The sequence below is a fragment of the Clinocottus analis genome, unplaced genomic scaffold, assembly GCF_023055335.1.
Source record: "Clinocottus analis isolate CAN_PGR_092001 unplaced genomic scaffold, fCliAna1.0.p SCAF_20, whole genome shotgun sequence".
Taxonomy (NCBI): domain Eukaryota; kingdom Metazoa; phylum Chordata; class Actinopteri; order Perciformes; family Cottidae; genus Clinocottus; species Clinocottus analis.
Genome location: NW_027175932.1, coordinates 10,566,865 through 10,586,951, shown reverse-complemented (window position 1 = coordinate 10,586,951; position 20,087 = coordinate 10,566,865). Strand labels below are relative to the sequence as shown.

General features: G+C 44.9%; 1 protein-coding gene across 2 annotated transcripts in view; it reads left to right on the top strand.

Moving 5' to 3' along the window:
* tbc1d22a (TBC1 domain family, member 22a) overlaps positions 1-20,087 on the top strand; it is a 105,853-nt gene that overhangs the window by 16,682 nt on the left and 69,084 nt on the right. The window contains exons 6-9 of one of the 2 annotated variants that reach the window (XM_068587087.1): positions 4,761-4,831; positions 13,536-13,664; positions 16,312-16,377; positions 19,917-20,031. In XM_068587087.1, the coding sequence (XP_068443188.1) occupies positions 4,761-4,831; positions 13,536-13,664; positions 16,312-16,377; positions 19,917-20,031 (381 nt within the window). Of the gene's footprint in view, positions 1-4,760; positions 4,832-13,535; positions 13,665-15,770; positions 15,834-16,311; positions 16,378-19,916; positions 20,032-20,087 lie in introns of both variants that reach the window. The other variant, XM_068587088.1, reaches the window with a different exon arrangement.

Sequence of the window (20,087 nt, the reverse complement as noted above, 5' to 3'; positions counted from 1 at the left end):
CCTGGGCTCACATAGGAGAACTGTGATTGGGAGTCTGCAGTGGTCCATCTCTCAGCTGGAGAGTGTTTGGAAGACAGCGATTTTCCGGAGTAGGGAGCTGTGTTTGCACTTTTCCGTGTGTGATGCATGGGTCCGACGGGCACATCATCTTGTTCCTCCGGCCACAGGGTGCCGAGTAAATATTTGCCCCTTGCCCTTTTCTTCAACCCACACACAAAAACCGGCCTGTTCCGAGCACACATTTGTTCCTCCGCAAGCCGCTCCTGCATTACAAAGTGTTCGCCGAAAGGGGACGGGGCTTCCTGGGGATCACTGCGGCAATCGGGATGTAACGACTATCAGCCGACTGGCTCTCCCACCCTTCCCCTCTGTAAGACCACCCCCGCTCCCCCCACGGGGAGATTAATGACATGTGGGGGGAATATAACATAGTTTAATTAAGCCGGGCCCCACAAGATTCATGGACTCATTTCTTTGTCCGACAGTGCAAATGAAGGTTCAAAAGGTGCGGGGCAAGAGGAGCGACACCGTTGACGAGCTGTTAAGAGAGTAATGAGTATAGAGGTGCACCTAAGAGAACCCCTTCACCCTGAAAGTCTTGTACTTTGTTGTTAGCGTCTTCTGCTTAACTTCACTGCGGCCTCCAGCTCGACAAGGTCGACGTCATTGCATTCATTCAGGTACTGGGCAAAGAGATTGGACATGAGAGGGTAGGGAGGGGTGGGGGTAATAATCAAGAAGTTTTGAGCTGTGAAAGTTGATGTGAATTTGTTAAGTGTATGCACAGGTTCTTTGACGTGCGGCTGTTGCCACGGCTCTTGAGTTGCTCCATCCTCAGCCCGCACAGAGAGGGTGCGCTCTAACGAAATCGCGCTGGGACAGAAAACGATGTCTCCGCAGAGATAGAGACCACAGTGGCAATTCAATTTTGCCCACGCTGACATCAATATCGCATTACACCGTGCCAGTTGCATTAGGGCTCGCTTGATGAAGAGTTTTCCCCGTTTTGAAAACGGAAAAACCAGCGGAAATGATTAGTTAAAAGAGCTCTCCCAATCAATTTCACGTTGAGCTCCTTGTAACGTTGTGTGATGGCAATTGTTGCAAAATCGATGCAACAGATCCAATTTGTCAAGTCTGTACATTCTTCTTCCTTGTCAAAAACTACAAATGTAGCAAATGTGCTTGCTGCACAAGTCTGTGCTGAATTGAGCTTTCTAATGATGTTGCTACTCTGATGTTCTAATAATAAATAGCGAGCGAAGAATTAGCAATCGGACTTGGCAGTCGGGTTTTAGTGGACTGCTGAGGTGAAAAAACCCCAGTAGTTTACTAACGTAGAGTTTACCCGTTTCCAAATGCATTGTGCGCATAAGATTGTGGGTTTTTTAGCAGCGCAGAGGCTACACACACACTTACGCACGCACACAGACACATCTTTAAAAATCCTCAGAACGAAGGCCTCGTTCCTCATTTGAATCCAAAAGGATCATAGACACAAAAACAGTCCCTCAATGCACCGAGTTGGATGACGTGGCTCCTTTTTTAAAAATCCAGCGCTTTTGAAGGATCCTTCCTCGACACCCGTCTCCTCGAGTGACATCACTTGAGGCCGTTGATCAGATTTCACACGGCTCCCTCTGGAGCCGCGAAGGCGCTTTACGCAACCTTTTCACATATGCAGTGATTCTCCCCGAGGCCCATAAGCATACTTTGATGTGTAGAATTGATGGCCTTCACCGTTTAAGCGTCTCATAGTGCCAATCTCAGGAAACTGGCAAATTGAATTTACAGGCACAGTCCTATCTATGCCTGAAAGCTACAGATTCTGGGAGAGGCAAAGGCTTTTAATAGACGACAGCATTTCCTGTGTCTGGACTATGTCTGTGAATGAAATGATGTCTGCACTCACCATTGCCTGGTAGCAATACACACACACACACACACACACACACACACACACACACACACACACACACACACACACACAGACACACAGACACACACTTTCACATGTTGCCTGCTCTAGTCCTGCGGTGAGGGAAGGAAAAGGGGCAAAGAGACACAGAGATTATCTGGAGAAAACCTGCAGCAACTTTGCAACTTTTATGGCCTGTGTCCTATCTGAGAGTGATTTCTTTCTTCTTCATCCGTGTTTTTCAAACGCGACTCGCTGCTGCACAGGTAACCTTGGGGTATTTGAAACCTCTCCATACTGCGGGGCTCCAAATCCAACAGAGCTGTGCTTTGCACTGCATCACCGTATTGAATTTCTATATAATTAAAGTCACTGGGGACAAGGTAAGGGAGAAATCTTAAGTGGAAGATGCACAGGAACTATAGTGAATAAATAGCTTCTCCCATCAGCTGAACAAGCTCTAATGCGTTTCACTCAATTTAGCCAATGGACTTAGCCCATTGCTGTTTAGCTGATTGTTATTTCCTATTCTGCTATCTGTCTCTGGCTCTACATTGCATTTCCCTTGAAGAACCGGCAAGGCAGAGTCATTTGGCAGCTCTAATCAATACCGTTCACTCTGTGCGAAGGGCTTATCAATTTCCAGCCTGTGCCTTGAATGAGATTCGAGGGAGAATTTGGCTTACACATTAGGTACAGTTGTTTATATATATATATATATATATATATATATATATATATATATATATATATATATATATATATATATATATATATATATATATATATATATATATATATATATATACATACATACATACATACATACATACATACATACATTTTAACTTAAAGTATATTAAAGCAGTGCCATTTCATTTGGACAGAAATACATCCCCCCTCGCCTCCTCGTGCTCTCTTGGATTGCAGGTAAAACCGTGGCAGCACAGTTACAAGTGAAGAGATTTCCTTTGTGTTTTTATGTTTGCCCCAGCTTGGCCGTGGCAACTCGTCTTGTTGAATGCTAATGGAGGGAGGAGGGGTGGAGGTGCTGTAGACCTGCAGGGCCAGGGAATAGGGAGACCCATCTGTGAATAATGGATGAGTTAATGTTCTCATCCAGGAACCTCCAAGTTGTTAAGGAATACCATTGAAGAACGCATGCAGACAGATACCGTATATCTTGAACATCCGACCGGTCCTGGTCGACAAGGTCACTCATTGATTTCACCTCCCTCCAGGATTAGTTATTTAGCTGAATATACTTTATTCATCCTCAAGGGGACATTTGGTTGTGGCAGCAGCAATCAGATTTATAAGACATGTAAGAGCGTCCAATAAAAAATAAAAATAAAATCAAAGTATATGAAGTGTGTCACTAAATATAGTATACACAGTGAAAGTGGTGGTCGGGTTGTTGATGTTGATGATTCAATTGATGGAGCTTCTGGCCAGGGGTGATTTATTATACAGTCTTATTGCAGTGAGCAGGAGAGTGCTCCGTCCTCGTGACAGCGGCGCTGCATGAGTCTGTTGGAGAAAGTGCTCCGCTGTCCCTGCAGTAGGTGGTGGAGAGGTAGCGCGTGTTGTGAGGGAAATGGCTCTAAAAAGAAGGCACAGCGTGGGGGGGGGTCAGAATATCTGTCTTATTGGTATATAATGAACTGGATGCCCAGTGAGCCCTGAGCAAAACCGCGACGGAGGCACTGCTCCAAACAATAGCTTTCATGAACTCAGTTTGGAGCGAGGAAGCGAAATCCTACACCTTTCTTATTCTAGTCTGGTTATTACGTGATGTGTGATATGATTCACCAGGAGGAGGTTGAAATGGAAGACGCAGCTCTTTATTAAATGCCACAAGACAAAGCAACATCTCCTGTCTGATCACTGTTGACCCCTTCACCCATCCTGTCTGTGTGTGTGGCTGTCTGTGTGTGTCTGTGTGTGTAACAGAGAGACAGGGGTGGATGGTTTGTGTAGCAGCTGACATTAAGCCATATTTTCTGGGTCTTCATGGACCCAACGGGAACTACTCTTTGCCAATTTAAAAGTTCAATTTTCTCACCTGCAGATTTATTTTACATTATAGCCGGCCGGCTGGGAGATCCGGCCGGGGGAGAATCTCGTTAATAATCCACTTCTAGCCCATGAGACGATTTCAGTGAAGTAGAAGAGCGACAGGGTTGGTTTGCTAGTTGGTGGATTGAATGGTATCAAAGAATGATTTTGCGTCTACTCTTTCATGTTGTTCTAGTATCATATGTCTCTAGTTTTTCTTTTTCAAAAACAACTTCCATCTTGATATTTCTTCGGCTGTTCATGGCGTCATTCTTTATCCGCGGTCAGAAAGATTCAATACGAGGGAATGGAGCTCGGCTTATGGTGGATTTTTGAAGGCTGACACCAATATCGATGGATCAGATTAATATTTAAAATTCTCCACACAGCAAAGAGAGAGGAATCAAAAATACGCATTTTACGCAAGGAAAGCTTGTTAGTTTAATGTCAGTCAGTTAAAAGATCAAATAGTTTTACGGTCTGCAGCAAGACCGTTCTTCATCATCTATATGATGTGCCAATATGTACAGAACAAAAGGACTTTATGTGGCTTAATGATTGACTTAAAATAGCTCAAGCATATCTTTAGCATTTCTATGCCACATGGACTTATCTCTGAGCTAATATTGATGGATAATATTGGCGATATCGTAACCTTTTAGCGCATATTATCGGCTTGCCATTTGTCGATCGCGCTGCAGGAGGAAATCAAAGGCTTTGTACAAACAGTTTCCGTGATGACTCTAAAACAAACTCTCATGGTGTTTCTGTTCTTGTTTCACAGAGGAGCTACGGAAACTCAGCTGGTCTGGAATCCCACGGCAAGTCCGACCGATAGCGTGGAAGCTCCTCTCAGTAAGTTTAACGCACTCGCACGCATGCCGCGTGTGTGCATACAATGTACATTCAGCGCCGGCATAAAACATGAAACACTTGCATACAGGCATGCTTTAGTAACGCAAGAACCAATGTAACTCATTCATAAAGCCGCAAGTAAATGCCCTGATTCATCAAATGCTCATGCACACGCACGCACACACAGATTATTATCGAAACAAATGAGGAAGAAAAAAAAATCATTATAGAGGATCTTAGGCACACACCAAGTTGCTGTTGCGTTCTCTCTCCCTCCTCCCTCCTCTTTTTTGATTTATGAAGACTGGTACCAGTCCTGCTTTTTTTTCCAAACTTCAATAGGGAAAATTAATTGCGAGGCGCAAATAATTTATTCATGAGACACGCGGTGTGTTTACTCATTAAGTCATTGTTGTGCCGTTCGGCTCCTAGTCTGCAGAGAGAAGACTGGCTTTTTGAACGCCATGACTCTCCCATTAATTACCGCACAATAGCTAATGTGCCGCAGAAAAGATGTCATTAAAAGGTGTGTGTGTTTGAGCGTGCCCGTTTGTGAGTTTTTTTGTTGGTGGGAGGTTACCAACTGGATGCTTTAAGCATTAACGGCTGCTTTGTTTGTTACTCTACTGAAGTGAGGGCTTATAACCGCAGATGAAGTTGCAAAGTGTTCGCTGCAGTGTCGGGACGGGGGAGGGGCACTTTAGCTCACTTTGTATGTATGTGTTTAAGTGTGTGTGTGTGTATGAGTGGGTGATTAACTCATGTACACCCCATTAATGTTTGGCCCTCGTGTGTGTTCCATGTGATTGTAATTTGTAGTGTTTCCTGCAGGATTTTGTGAGACCATGGAAGGGGGGACTTTGCACAGCTCTAATTTTGTATATTCTAAAATCAGATGGATCAATCTGTTGCACTTTGATCGCAAAATCAAGAGGCTAGATCTGTCGGGACTTTGTGCTCTTGTTAACAATTTTAACAACGTACATTTAGGCTACTTTGCGTCCTTCCCCGAGCCCTGAGGACGGTCCGGCCCAGTGGTGCTGGGGAAAAAAGGGTGCTTCCACATTTTGGGAAGTAGATGTCAGAATTGGAAACTTTGGGGAGAGTAAGGCGAGCCGTTTCCCCACGTTTACAATCTCTACGCTAAGCTTTGATTATAAAAGCTAATGGCCCCCTGGCTCTCGCTCCACTTTTATCCTACAAAAACGCGAGAGTGGTATCGATCTTCTCATCTAACCCTCGGCAAGAAAGCAAATGAGTTTGCCAAAAATGTCCAACAATTTCTTCAAAGTCATACTTCAGCCCCCCCCCCCCCCCCCCCCAAAAAGTATAAAATATTCATCCTGTATATAAAATATTCAAGTCTATGGTAAATGGACTGTGCTTTTCTAGTCTCCCAACCAGTCAAAGCGTTTTAACGCACTACATGTCGTCATTCACTCGTTCACACCCATGGCTACCACGTAAGGTACCACCAGACCATCAGACTCGTCTAACTGATCATTCACACACCGCAGGCACAGCTTGTGGGAGCAATGTAAGTGTCTCGCCCAAGGACACATTGAAATGGACTAGCACAGCCGGGGATCGAACCGGCGATTCTCTTGATTGAAGGACGATCCTGCTCTACAACTCAGTCGTAGTCGCACCTCACAGTCGAGTCAAGTTGAACTTTATTCATCACCAGAGCGGCAATTGGTTGTGCTGCAATGGAAACGGTGATAACACAGTTTTAAAAAACAGACACGAGGCAATTAAAAAGGAATATTTAGCAAACCTGGGTTGGATTCTGCTTTCTTTGACAATGGTTTGTGATACGGACGTTTCTATTGGGCACCTGGGATAACGCTCCAGACCGTCATCGCCCTATTTCAAGACATTTTGGGGTTTTAGATTGAGAGAAGCAACCCAACAGATGCAGGAGCAACTAAAAATCGACTCAATAACAGATCCATAAAACAAAGGGGACCTGTCAACCACAAACCTTGCCAGCTTCCTCAGACAAAGAAGGCGCCGCTGGCTTTTCCACACAACATATCGGTGTTGCGTTCAAAGCTCAGCTCATTATTGATTACGACGCCCAAGCAATCGCAGCGATTTCCACATCCCGACCGTTAATTGTCGCGCAGACGGGGAGTGAGTGATGACGTCTAAAACCACTACGCATGTTCAACTCAATATATCATTTGTGACAGGAGCACGGGGCACTTCCTCCTCCTTCAGCGGGCTCACTGTAACCATATCATCTGGAAACTTCACCATGAGGTGCTTTTTAATGTCACTGAGGGATGACGCAGCACTGAGGAGAGCCAGTTGATGTCCATTCACTCTCTCCGAGATCCAAGATCAGGTCTACAAGTTCTTCAGCCGGTTAAAACCCATTTGACCGTAGTCGCAATGAAATCCATCAAAGTTGAGGAAATCTTTAGTTCAGTGCTCGTCGTAGGCTTGCTACCTTCAGGCGGGAAGTCTCCGTGTGCTGGATCTCGTTAGATTGAGAGCGAACGTGCCAACGTTCGACCGGGTGAAGTCCGAACGCAGCAGTCCGCTCCATGTTACTGAACACGGCGGCACGGCGTTGGAGCGGTGACGGCAGGCGATGCTAGGAAAAAAAGAAAGGAGTTCAAAGAACGGTACGTGACGAGCGTGATGCAAACGGGCCGAGAGAACTCTGAGAAATCAAATGTGCTCAGCGTGAACGCTTTGCGGGGGGGTTTTAAGGCTTCGACTGCCGTAGTCTACTCATCTGTTGTGTCTTCTCGAAGCTGTGACACCACAAAGCCTCGCAGCTCGTCAAGAGCTTGTTCGTTTCCTCAGTTCCTCACTTTTAAGTATTTGATCCACAAGCTGTTTTGTTCCAGGACCAAGCTGGTGCTTTGAGGTCCAACATAGTCACCACAGGCCGAGATATTTTGGCTTTTGTTCCTCCCTTTCCACGGACACAGACGGATCGAACACGATTTCAACACGTTTTAAATGCAGTGTAATGGAATACAGCTGGTATCTTCACTGTCCAGATGACTTTGATAAATATACAGCGGGGCTCGAGATCCACACCCGAGGGTTTCTCAGGCTCGCGAGGCTTTCGAAGGGTTTCCAGTGCTTCGCGCCGGCCAGAATCGTCCCCGGGTTCAATCCAAGGTTTGGATTAGAGCGAAAAGTGGGCACAGTGTCAAAAGCAATCATATCTTCTGAAGTGTCATAACACTTGACTGCCTTCTCTGTCCCGGCTGTGGCGCAATCCAGTGGAGAAATAGATAGGAGGGATCAGGCTCGAAAAATCTATTCTCCGACACGCACACACTCACACTCTCAGCCTATGCTTGTATTCCACAAACTTGGCAGTGGCACCTAATAATACTTCACTCCAGTGGTGTCCCTTGTGCCCTTCTCCTGCTCACCAGCGTGCACCAAACATGTTATCCCCTCTCCTCCAGCAGGCTTGCTTCAGCCACACTTTTCTTTACCTGACAGAGACGAGAAACAGGTTTCCCCACTCTGTTGCATCCACCACGGCGTCACAGAAAACCTGCATAACTGTTCTTGGCTTGTGTGGAATAAAAAACTAAGGAAATTGAGTAAATTCTCCAACAAGAGGGGTCATTTGCCTCCCTGGATGGCGCCACCTACCTTCCTTTTTTCCGTATTTGATCAAGAGGCTCCCCAGGTTGCTTTAGAAACGCACCCGGTTGAACTTTCGTTGATGATTTTCTGAAATAATACCGTTTTTATTTCATTATTTTGAAGAGCCCTTTGTGTCCGAGCCCGAAGGAGAATGAAGAAAATTAAATGGCTCCCCCCCTCCCTGCTTTTTGAGAGAATGTCAGCCCGTGGCAATATGTATATTTGTTAATAGAGTGTGGCTGTTAAATGTGAAGCGGGAGAGAGGAGAAAAAACAACTGGCTGCAGAATTATTAGCAAAGCTAAAGGCTCGTATGAGATGTCTCGAGGAGCAGGGACAGATTTAGGTATTTATGCTCAACTGTTGTCTCACATCAGCACACATAATTGTATCGCCTGAGAGAAAAGAGCACTGATTTATTTACTTTATTTTTAATTTATTTGTGTTCCATGGGAGGCTGACTTGTGAGGAACTTCCCTCGATGGTTTGCACAATCATCTGGGGTAGAACGTGTTGTTCTTCTTGCGTTTGGACACTTGGACTGTCATGGATGACAGTTGCAGCGCAATATCCACGACTCAGACATCAGCATGTTGAAAACAGATTCAGGGTTTTTGTCATTAGTTTCAATGTGTGCAGGGGAAAGGCACTTTTTTTTTAAATAGATTAACACATTTGTATATATTTAGTTCTGTTTCACATAAGAGTTTCATGACTCTTAAAATCCATGATGCCATTTTGTTCATTTCTTCCTTTCCCCCCAGCACTGATTGACATCCCAGTGTGACACGCAGGCCGGTCAGAGAGGGCAGTGTGTTTGACATCTTCAAGCTCCTCTGGTATCGAGTGTGATACAACCATCCTTTCTTTTGTGAGGAACTCCACACTAAGGCCATGCGGTCAAGTTTAAATCATTCATTTGAATACGTCTTAACAATAACTCATGTCATAGGTCAGTTGGGAACAAACTGTTGAACACAAAAAGCCGAGCCACTAGGCGGCAGAAGGGTCCTTCACAACAGCAGCCTGACTTCTGCTCTCCCAAAAGGAGCCGCCATGTCCTGTTGTATGAAATGTATGTTGTGACCTGAGGTGGTGCAGGGTAATAACCCTGTTTTTCTCTCTTTTTAATGGTGCCTTTTTAATTTGAGGGAAGAAGAAGTCATGCAGTTGCAAACTCGCGCTTCCTTTCATCCGTGCCACTTGCAGTAAGGCTCGGTACAGAGTGGATTCCCATGTGGACGTTTCCAAATTCAAATCGTGTCGTGGAACTCGGTGTACCAGTTGTAAGTATAGAAATGGACACGCAGAGACACGGCGACGAGAGCAAAGTTCTCTCTGTTCAACTTTCGCTGTGCCCGTAATGGGACGGTTTGTTTTCCAGTCTGCTTCCAGAATTATGTGCCCGCTAAGTAGAAATCACTTTAGATTGCGCAAGGACTAAAAAAACCACAAAAAAAGACCAAAACGATTTAATCTAAATTCCCCAAATGGATTCCCCAAGCATATGTTTACTTTCTCTTTTTTTTTTTTTTTTTTCACGAGAGCTTACTGAAGTGGAGGACCCATTAGAGGGATGGAGGAGTAGATTGATGCAAGGAAGAATGGTGCGATGAGGTTTTTGTAGGCTGATTAACAGCGGCAGGAGGAAGCACTTGTGCTGTCACTGGCCGGTCATGCGAAGCCGTCTCTGCCTTCTGCTTGCTGCCTTCCATATCTCTGTTTTTAAAAAAAAAGGAATCTCCACTCAGCCTTTTTAACCATTGGACCACATATGAACTGGAAATTAGTCACTCAGGTTCAGGCGTAATTGCACTTGGATCTTCGGCACTTAATGCACTTTTCTGCGAGATATACTCTGGAATTCTCTATTTTCTAAAAGGAAGGCTTGTGCAGACCGCATCCTCTCCCTTTCAAACCGGTTCTTCTTCAAACACATACAATTATGTCCAAAAATTACAATTATATTGGACAGTTTACAAGCCGGGGCAATCCGATAAACCACAGACCAATATTGACACGGTGGCACATTGGAGTGTTTCAGTTTTCCAATACCCAGTTATTAGTGATAAAGAGCAGTCATAAAAAAATAAACTCACAGCATAGTGTGTGACACAGCTTGTGTCCTCTTTATAGCCTCCAAATCCCCACGTGTGTGTCTCTGTGTGTGTGTGTGTGTGTGTGTTTGTGTGTGTGTGTGTGTGTGTGTGTGATGCAGCTGCAGTGTGATTGACCTCCGTGAAGCTGTCCATTAACCTTCAACACGCACATGCTCTCCTCTCGCTCATTCAGCACAGTGCACACTGCACGCCGCTGTTGTTGTAGCCGGCCCGCTTCAGCTTGTTTGCATTTGCATATGAAGCAGTTTCAACATGCGACGCGTGGACATTTTTTTTTTTTTTTGTGCCACAGGCAGCTGAGCCGCGAAAAAACAATCTCAGTCCATCGCTTAGCCCGAGTTCTGCGACCGTCTGGCGGATGGGACGAGAGCTAGTGGATGAGTGAGGAATCTGTCTGTATGTCTGCCTGCCGGCGGCTCGGTACTGCCGGTTGTGAAAAGATTCACATTCATGTCTGTCTGGGTTTGTGCCTAACCCCCCCCCAAAAAAGAGAATGACAAACACTTTGAATTACGGCGTCATTAAAGTTAGAGGCGATAGACGAGGCTGGCGGGGGACGTTGCGACACGTGTCAGACATGCCTGTTGTTTGGAGTAGGCATATTTTCCACAACTTGTGTGTTAGTGTGTGTGTGCGCCAAGTGTCCAGGCCTCTCAATGGATCTGTATTTGTAAATAATAAAAAAAAATACATATTTTTCCTCTAAACAGTTGCCCAAAATGTATACTGTGTGTTTGTTTCCTGATATGCTCGCTTGCATGTTACCAAAAAGTGGCGGCCAGCTTCCAAAAAACAGCCGAAGGCAAAGGCTCACATAGATGACACACACACACGGACATATATATGCAACACACACACACACACACACACACACACACACACACACAAACACACGGTTATTATTGGCCATTATCGGTAAAGTCAAGCCTGATGTCCAGCTGCTGGGTTTAGTAAAAAGGCGATAAAGCCAGTCCACCACACAATAGTTGCTCTCAGATGCGACTGAAATTCTTTCTCAGTAAAATAAAGAAATAAAATGCTCAGTTTAAATCGAATGTCTCGAGACAGACAGACAGAGCGACGAGGAGCCTGAGCGCTGGTCCTCTGCAGCATCTGTCCGCCTAAACATTTATCAGGAACTCTTTCGAAGATCTGAGCGCTGAGGTTTGGTCCTGACCTTTTTGAAGCTCTCAAACGCACCGCTAGCTTCTTCTTGAGCAATTGGCCTTGGATCTTTTCCAGCAATGTAGCTGAACAATAAAGCACTTTATGCTCTGCAGCTCAGCACGGACAAAACATTTCAGACATTGCAGATGGAAAAAGAAAAAAACTACTACTTTTAGCCTAAAAGTGGTACAACGTTTTTACATTAGGCTTCACATTGATGTTTAGAAGAGTATTTAATTAGTACTAGCAATTAATTTTTTTGTCAACTCACTAATTGATTAATCAACAACCGTTGCAGCTCTAATTTCAGCGACACACACAAAGAAAAACACATGTCTGAGTGGCCGATAACAAAGGTTTTTTAACATTACATATAACTTCTATAAATATAAAACCTGTAAGAAAAAGGGTCTTTTTGTAGGTCTAATGGCGCGACACATTCCAGCTTTTCTTGTCTTTTTTTTTTTTTTGAGCCAACAGTCATGTTTGAGTTGTGTTTTGAAGACTCAAAACTGTGAATATTTCAGAGCCCCCCGGTCCCATCGCTCGCTTTTAATAGACTTTAGATTTGTTGTTCAGTTTGGAGTTGACTTTCTCCTCATTGCATAAGCCTGACTGCACAAGGAGGATGCACACTTTCCCAAATGCATGCCCAACGTGAACCGCCTGACAAACACATTCCCAGAAGCATAGAGATACAGACACAGACACACAGACGCGCACACACACACACACAGAGAGGTAACTCCCTGAAGAGGCCCAGAAAGCTCTTGGTCAAGCAGCAGAAAGTTTTCTCTGCAAAGTGAAGTGTGTCATTTACAGAGCGTGTAATCCCAGGAGTCGGGTTTTGTGATTGAGCTTGGCCGACAGACTTAAAGCCGAGGTTTTTAAGACCGAGAGGCTCATTAAATAGTATACGCTGGCAGACAAATAATTACGAGAGAGACACGACATGTAATGAACATTCCGTTTCAGACACGGAGAAGACGGTTTCACTGAGTATCCGCCGAGCTGAATTAATGAGTCCCATGTGGAACACGCGAGCGCGTCCGTGTCACAAAGAGACAGGTATATTAGCTCGGAGACCATTACCAGTTACTTGCTCAAGTTTATAGGCGCATCTACTAGAATAAGTGCAATGGTTTCAGGATTAATACGCAGGATTGAAAGCACATTGCTGACCTTAAGGGCAATTTGAAATCACCAGATTAATGATATTAATAATTTTATTTATAAAGCAAAAAAAAAAAAAACAGTTTACAACGTGCTTTGACAATCAAAGCAAAATACGAGGTAATAACAACAGATTGCCAAATTAGTGAAAATAAATTACACAGATAATAAATAATAGATACAAAAACATGTCGGTACAAGGCAGCAAATGATTTCTCACAGACAATTTCATTTCAGTGCACATTGTGTCCACTTCTCACATTTTCTTCTTGCAGTTCTGAATGAATCTAATTGTAGGATGTTTGACAAGAGGAATCATTCTCCATTTTAGGGAAAATGTGCTTTCTTACTGAGAGTCAAAAGAGAGAATCAATACCACACACTTTAATGCCAGTTACATAGTGAGCAGAAGACGGCTAGCTTAGCAGAAAGACTGGAAACAAGGAGACGTACAGCTAGCCAGATGCAATGGAAACAGAATCCTCAAGTGTGTCTTTTAATCTGTACTAAAGTGTAAGAAGAAAAGAACATCAATCTTTATAAATGAATCTTTTAAATTCATTTGCTACTTTTTAAATTGTTTATTTACTTTTCTGTTGTCCTTCTCTCCCCCTCCTCTAGGGTTACCTCCCAGCGAACGCAGAAAGAAGAGAGAGCGTCCTGCAGAGGAAGCGACAAGAATATTTTGGCTTCATCCAGCAATACTATGACTCCCGCAACGACGAGCCCCATCAGGACACATACAGACAGGTACATGTGCGCGTGCACTCGCACGTTTGCCGGGTCCCGTTTTCTCATTGTGTGTTTTTTAATCAATCATTTTTACATTTCACTTTTAACACCTTTCTGGATCCCAGAACCTGAAGGACTGAATGAAAGAGACCACAAAAAAAGTTCCCTTTTCAATTACAAGAACAGCTTCTCGTCACTAATGTATTCCCCTCGGTACAGGCGGGACACGCGGCTCTGTGTGTGTGTGTTTGTGTTTGTGTGTCTGTGTGTTGACAGGATTCGGCCCCGCAGACAGGATTACTGGAACCGGTCCCACGCTTTTCCTCTTCCTCCCTCATGTACTCGTAGAGCTGTTGTCTGTTTGTCTGCCCGTGTTTCTGTCTGTGTTGACACGGCAGGAATGTGGTCGAGCTGTGTTCACAGAGTAGAGACAGCCAGCCCCGAGCTTCAGAGAGCTGCTTAAATGAACACTTTTTCTCTTTTTCTTTGGCTTTGAAAATAATATCTACTTTTACTCTCTCTCTCTGTCTCTCGCACGCTGTGTCTCTGTCTGTCTGTCTCTCTCTCTCTGTCTCTCTCTCTGTCTCTCTCTCTCTCTCTCTCTCTCTCTCTCTCTCTCTCTCTCTCTCTCTCTCTCTCTGTGTCTCTGTTTCTCTCGCTGTGTCTCTCTCTCTTTCGCACCACCCCACACACTCTTTCATTTTAACACTCGACTACTTCCCATTCATTTCGAGCCGATAAGAAACATCAAAGTGTGCTGTCGATTGCACACACACAAAAAAAAACAACCCACACACACACATTCCTCATATTCCGTCCAATTTCCCATTGATCTGCTCTGCCCCGTGCCAGAAAGCTGGCATACTTTGTTTTGATGGCTGTTTGGATCGCGTCTTGATGCAGCTTTTTCTGCCAAAATCTGCCTGTTCCAACACTGTTTGTGTTAACGGACTGAGCAGAGATTTTAACTTTTTTTTTCTTCATCTGTGTGTGATTATGTGTGTTTGCACATATGTCGGTTTGGCATTCTCTTTGCACATGGCGGTGGGTTTGTGGGTATTTTGTGTTTGTATTAGGTTTAAGGAGTTTATTTGCACGCATCACATGTACAGGTCTATACGTCCTCGGCGTGTGTGCTCATATTAGATGGTCCTCTCCATCTGTCCCCACAGTTAGTGTTTCTTCTTGTGTCTGTCCATCTGTTTCTTTTATATATCTGTTTATGTTGTTGGTAACTTGCCCAAGCAGCTTGTGTGTGCATGTGTGTTTATGCATATGGATGTATCCATTGTAGAAGTCCCATCTTGCACGGAGAGCTTTTTGAAGTACTGGTGCTGTTTTAGTTCCATCCCAAGAGAAAGTGTTGAAAAAAAGAAGAAGAAGAAAAAGGATCTCGCTTTTTAAAGCTATCAGAGGATGTGCGTTGGAGTTGTGTGTTTGAAACAACTGATTGAGTTGCACTGTTAAGACGGCATCAAGCAGTCCTTTTGTCCTCAATAGGGGGCAAAGATATTTGAGAAAGTTCTCCTCCAACACTCGCAGCAGCAGCAGAGCCTCGTTGTTGTTACAGGCTGGCTCCACTGGCAACGCACCTAAAACCTGTCCCTTTTACTTTCACACCTGGTTTATGTGGCAGTTGCTGCCTACAGTTTTTACACAAGATTGTTGGAACCATATTGGGCCCCGATGGGCAGAAGAATGCTGCTGAAAGTCGGACAGAGGGTTGTTGATTCCCAGTTGGATGAGCAGCACAAGCATTATAGCCATTCCAAGTACACATACATAGATAAAGTAAGGCATGTGCTCATTTGGCGCAAGTATTATACCACCTTAAGTCCAAACCAAAAGTCAGCACAGACATTTGCCCCCTAAAAACTCTTTGTGGCAAACTGCACAGATCTATACAGTAAGAATATATACAGATATAGTAAGAAGGACCACGATCAGGAGATAAGAACCCAGGGTTAGGGTTAGAAAAATGGCAGAATACCCATTTATGTCAGAAGATTTTACAGCCCAAAACAGGTTTAAATGTGGAATATTGAGGCTGTGTGTGTGTCTGTCTGTGTGTGTGTGTGTCTTTGTGTCTCTCTCTAACACCCTTCTCTCCAATGTCGCTGTCAGATCCAAATAGACATTCCCAGGATGAGTCCTGATTCTTTGGTGCTGCAGGCAAAGGTGACAGAGGTAAGGTGGACAGTGCGGACAGGACTGAGAACGGCTCAGTCCGTCGGTCCTGTCGGCAACCGGCCGCACACACACACTCTTAACGAAACGGGCCGACCCGTCCGCTCCCGGACCGTTCCGTCCGGCTTGGCTCCAGCCGCTGTCCTGCATCTGTCTGCCTGCCGCATCGTCCGTCTGCGGGGCAGACATTCTCTGAAATGGTGTGAAACGTGGTCCAGCACACACACACAAAATGTACTCTCACGCACATAATATCCCAGAGGCGTCTCCACATCTGCACACTTGCACTCAGGACCACCGCTGCTATCCATTTCAGATCACCTGAAGCCCCGTCTGCATCCAATCAAGGACACCAATCCACTAACTGTTGCTCTCTCTCCGTCCCTCCGTCTCCGTCTGTGATGCCCAGATCTGTGCTAACCTGCCCGTTGCTTCAGTGTTTGTCTTTTTTTTTCTCTCTCTCTTTCTCTCTCTGCAGATTCACATTGACATACCGAGAACTAATCCTCTTATTCCTCTCTTTCAACAAGCTTCTGTCCAAGAGGTGAGACCTGCTCGCGCACACACACACACCACAATCACGTAGCAGGGTTTTTCTCCTCCTCTCCGCTTTTGGGCAGACGTGGGTGGTGACGTCATTAAATTGTGGGACACTAGTGATGATGTTTTAACATAAAATCACCGTGGCTTTGAATGACACGAAGGGATTAAAAAAGGTCAGAAAGTTTGTCTGCCTTGGAGTTGGAAACGGGAAAACCCTCGCTACGGCACACCGCTTGGTCTGGCATGGCTACACACACATGCACACACACACACACACACACAGAGGTGCAAACTAAAGTTGCATATAGAATGTGCATGTGATCAGACGCACAACCTCTCAGCCTGCATGGTGAGCGTTCTTTCCTCCGCTCTGCGAGTGTTGCCTAACAAAGCGTTTCCTGTTGCAGTCGGGCGTTTTAGGGGATGCGAAAAACTAATTATCTGAACACCCTGTTCAGCAGTATGTTTGATAAAACAAAAACAATCTGCGGTAGTTAGGGCACATTAGGAAAAACATACGGCGAGGCATACGTTACAGCAATCCTTAACTACTAAATCGCTGTAAGCCGCTTTGGATAACTGTTACTTAAATGCTTCAAATGTTAATGTGGTGCAAGCCACTTTCGTCTCTGCAACGGTGTGGGAAGTTGCCTCAGCCGGCCTGAGGGACGATCAGCACAGCTTCCAGGGCAACTTAACACGGAAATTAACTTGATTCCCTTCATTTATACGAGGTTAGGTTTATCTTATTATTTCGGCGCTTCTGGGACGTCCTGTCTCGCATGGAACCAGTGGCCTGAGAAGCAGAGAGACGAAAAGCCAGATAGAAAAATCCCACAGTGTGGCGCAGGCTAATGAGGTAGCCGAGGCTCTCTGCACCCCCTCAGAGTGTAAACCTGCACAGAAGTGTGAGGGAACAAACAAACACACGCTTGTGTACGCGCGTGGAAATAAACAAGAGGGAGAAGACATGCGAGCATTCACCACCAGTGAAGCACATTAACCCACAAACGCAGTCGCACACAGTGCCACGGGCGCCGATGTGTAGGAACTATATGATGTATTACTGGCGTACGTGTCCTCTCTCCCTCTCCCATGACTCTCTCTCCGTCTAATCCGACTGTCCCCTCTTTGAATGCCAAAAGAAAAGCCACCATTATACTTGAGCAGCCTGCACCTCACATAGTTTGGTATGCAACACTCCAAAGGCCCCCTTTTTTTCTTTCTCTACATATGATTATGCTTGCCGCGGCGCCACCTGAAAATCACCTCTGCTTCATTTTATTCACTTGTTTGTTGGGCCTGGAGAGATTTAGTCGAGATGGAAGGCAGTTTTTCCATTTCGGGGAAAGAGAGGGATATTGAAGCAATTCTGCTGTGATTTCCTAAGTGGGTTATAAGTGTTTGAGTTGTTGTTTTTTTCAACGCAGCCTTGACAAGAAGTTGATGATCAGCAGTTACAAGTTTTCAAACATTTGTTATCGCTTCTAAATTGTGAGCAAAGGCTGAAAGGATGAGATTTATCCCGTTCTCCCAGTCAGGAATCTTCTCTGATGCTTTTTTAACGAACACCTTTAGACTGGTTGTTAATGAATGCATGGGATATTTGAGCGATTAAACCCATGATGTTTTGACGGAGATCATTAGAGCCATTTCATTGCATCCATTTTCCTCCCTGCCCCCTCGAGAATACACTCATCCGGGCTCCTCTGGATCTGAAACTAATTTGATGGAGCCACGGCGTCGCAGGTGGAGAATCTCGAATCCATTTCGCGATGAACATACTTTGGCGACTGAGACGTAGCTCGCCGTCTGTCGAGGACGGCGTGAACTCTGTTTAAACCTAAAGAAAGCGTTGCGTGGTTGGAGTTTGAAGCGCGTCGCTCCTACGCACCTTCCGTATTCACACAAAAACCCGTCCTCGCCTTGCAGCAGGTGTGCGTAGGGGTAGCGTGTGTGCGTGTGCGTGTTCTCTTAAAGTGGTTTCGGTGTGTCGGCGCCCGGCGTGACATATGCATGTCAGCTTTTGAGGCTTCACAAAAGGAGAGCCCATTAGCTGCTCGCCCAGAGAGCAGCAGCACCTCTCCACGTTTGATAGATGCGGCTTTGATAAAGAACGAGGAGGTGTGAGGCGTGGAGGCTGCCGAAGGGATTTGAGGAGAAAGCCGGAGAGTCTTGCATCTCGCCAATCTGTCTCCGGCCATCTCAACATTGATTGGATTACTTCAATAGAAAAACATTGCTATTTTTTTTTCTCTCCATAAAACCATGAGCTATGAGGTTATTTAGAAAGTGAAAGGGACATGACATATCTCCAACACATAATAAAGATCTCGATGGGTGTGTTGCAGCAGGGGGGAGGGAGGGGTCATCCATTTAAAGGAAAAACAAGCTGAACATCAAGCCTCCTCTGATCCATGAGGTCTGACGGCGTTGACAAAAACCCATAACAAAGATGGAAGTGTTAGCCGTGCAAAAATATTGAGAGAGGAAGATGGAGGAGGAGACGGACTCAGAGGGGAAGAGACGGAGACAGAGAGAGGAGGAGACCAACACCAAAGCAGGGAATAAAGTTCAAAGCGAGAATTCCTTTTATTTTGTGCGCCAAAAAAAAAGCAAAGACTGAGGTGTTGCTCTGTACTGAAAGAGAAAATGGCAAAAGCATTTGAACCGGGCTTACCCGGTTCCACCTGCAATACAACAACAGCAGAGTTTTCTCAGTGCCTCTCGTTTCACAACAGACATAAAGACGATAAGTTCAGAGGTCTAGATCGCGAGGACGGTGTCGGTGGAATAAAACCAACAAAAAATAATGCATATAACACAACATGTTAGCTAAATTAAACTAGGGTCATCGCTTGCTTTAAATGCATTTCCTTCCTCTTAAAACATTTGTAAAGCCGACTTTTTTTTAAGTGAGTTCAAATCCTGATTTGTTAAATCTGTATTCCCTCGCTTGCGGCCCTTTTCTTCCTCGTCCGATACGAGCAAAGAATTCCACAGGATTTCTTTCAAGGTTGCTTTTCTAACGCTTCCGGCAACAACATAATGCCGTGATCATCTAACACAAGGTGATTGCTCTCGCGAAGTCAGAGTTTAAACCGAGATAATATCGGCTAAAAAAAAATTAAAAAAAATCAATACCCGCATCCGCAGTGCTCCTTCCAGACGGCTTCTTGCTTATTGTTCTGATTCCTGCTCCAGCCGCCACACACCACGTCCTCCAAAAGAGCCAATGTTCGTCAGAGCATACCCATCGAAGGTGTCTGTGAACATGCGTCATTATCGACTGAACATTTTTGAGGGAAATGAAGAATCAATACATAAATTGGTTTATCGAGCGAAAATTTGACAGAATTGACAAATTGCTGCGTATTGTTTTTCAATCAAACATTTCCTGGCTTCTAGCTGCTCATCTGCTACTGTTTTCCTCTCACATCGTTATTAACTTCACTTCCTTTTTGTGCATCAGTGACTTGTCTGCAAGCGGCCATTTTTTTTTTTTGACACCATGTCTCTTGTGTGTGTTTTGTGTGAAAGATCTTTGAGCGGATCCTTTTCATCTGGGCCATCCGCCATCCGGCCAGCGGCTACGTGCAAGGCATCAACGACCTGGTCACGCCGTTCTTTGTCGTCTACGTCTTCGAGTACATCGGTAAGTGCCAACCCTCTGTCCACTTCCACTTAAAAAAAACCTCCCTAATCTTTTAT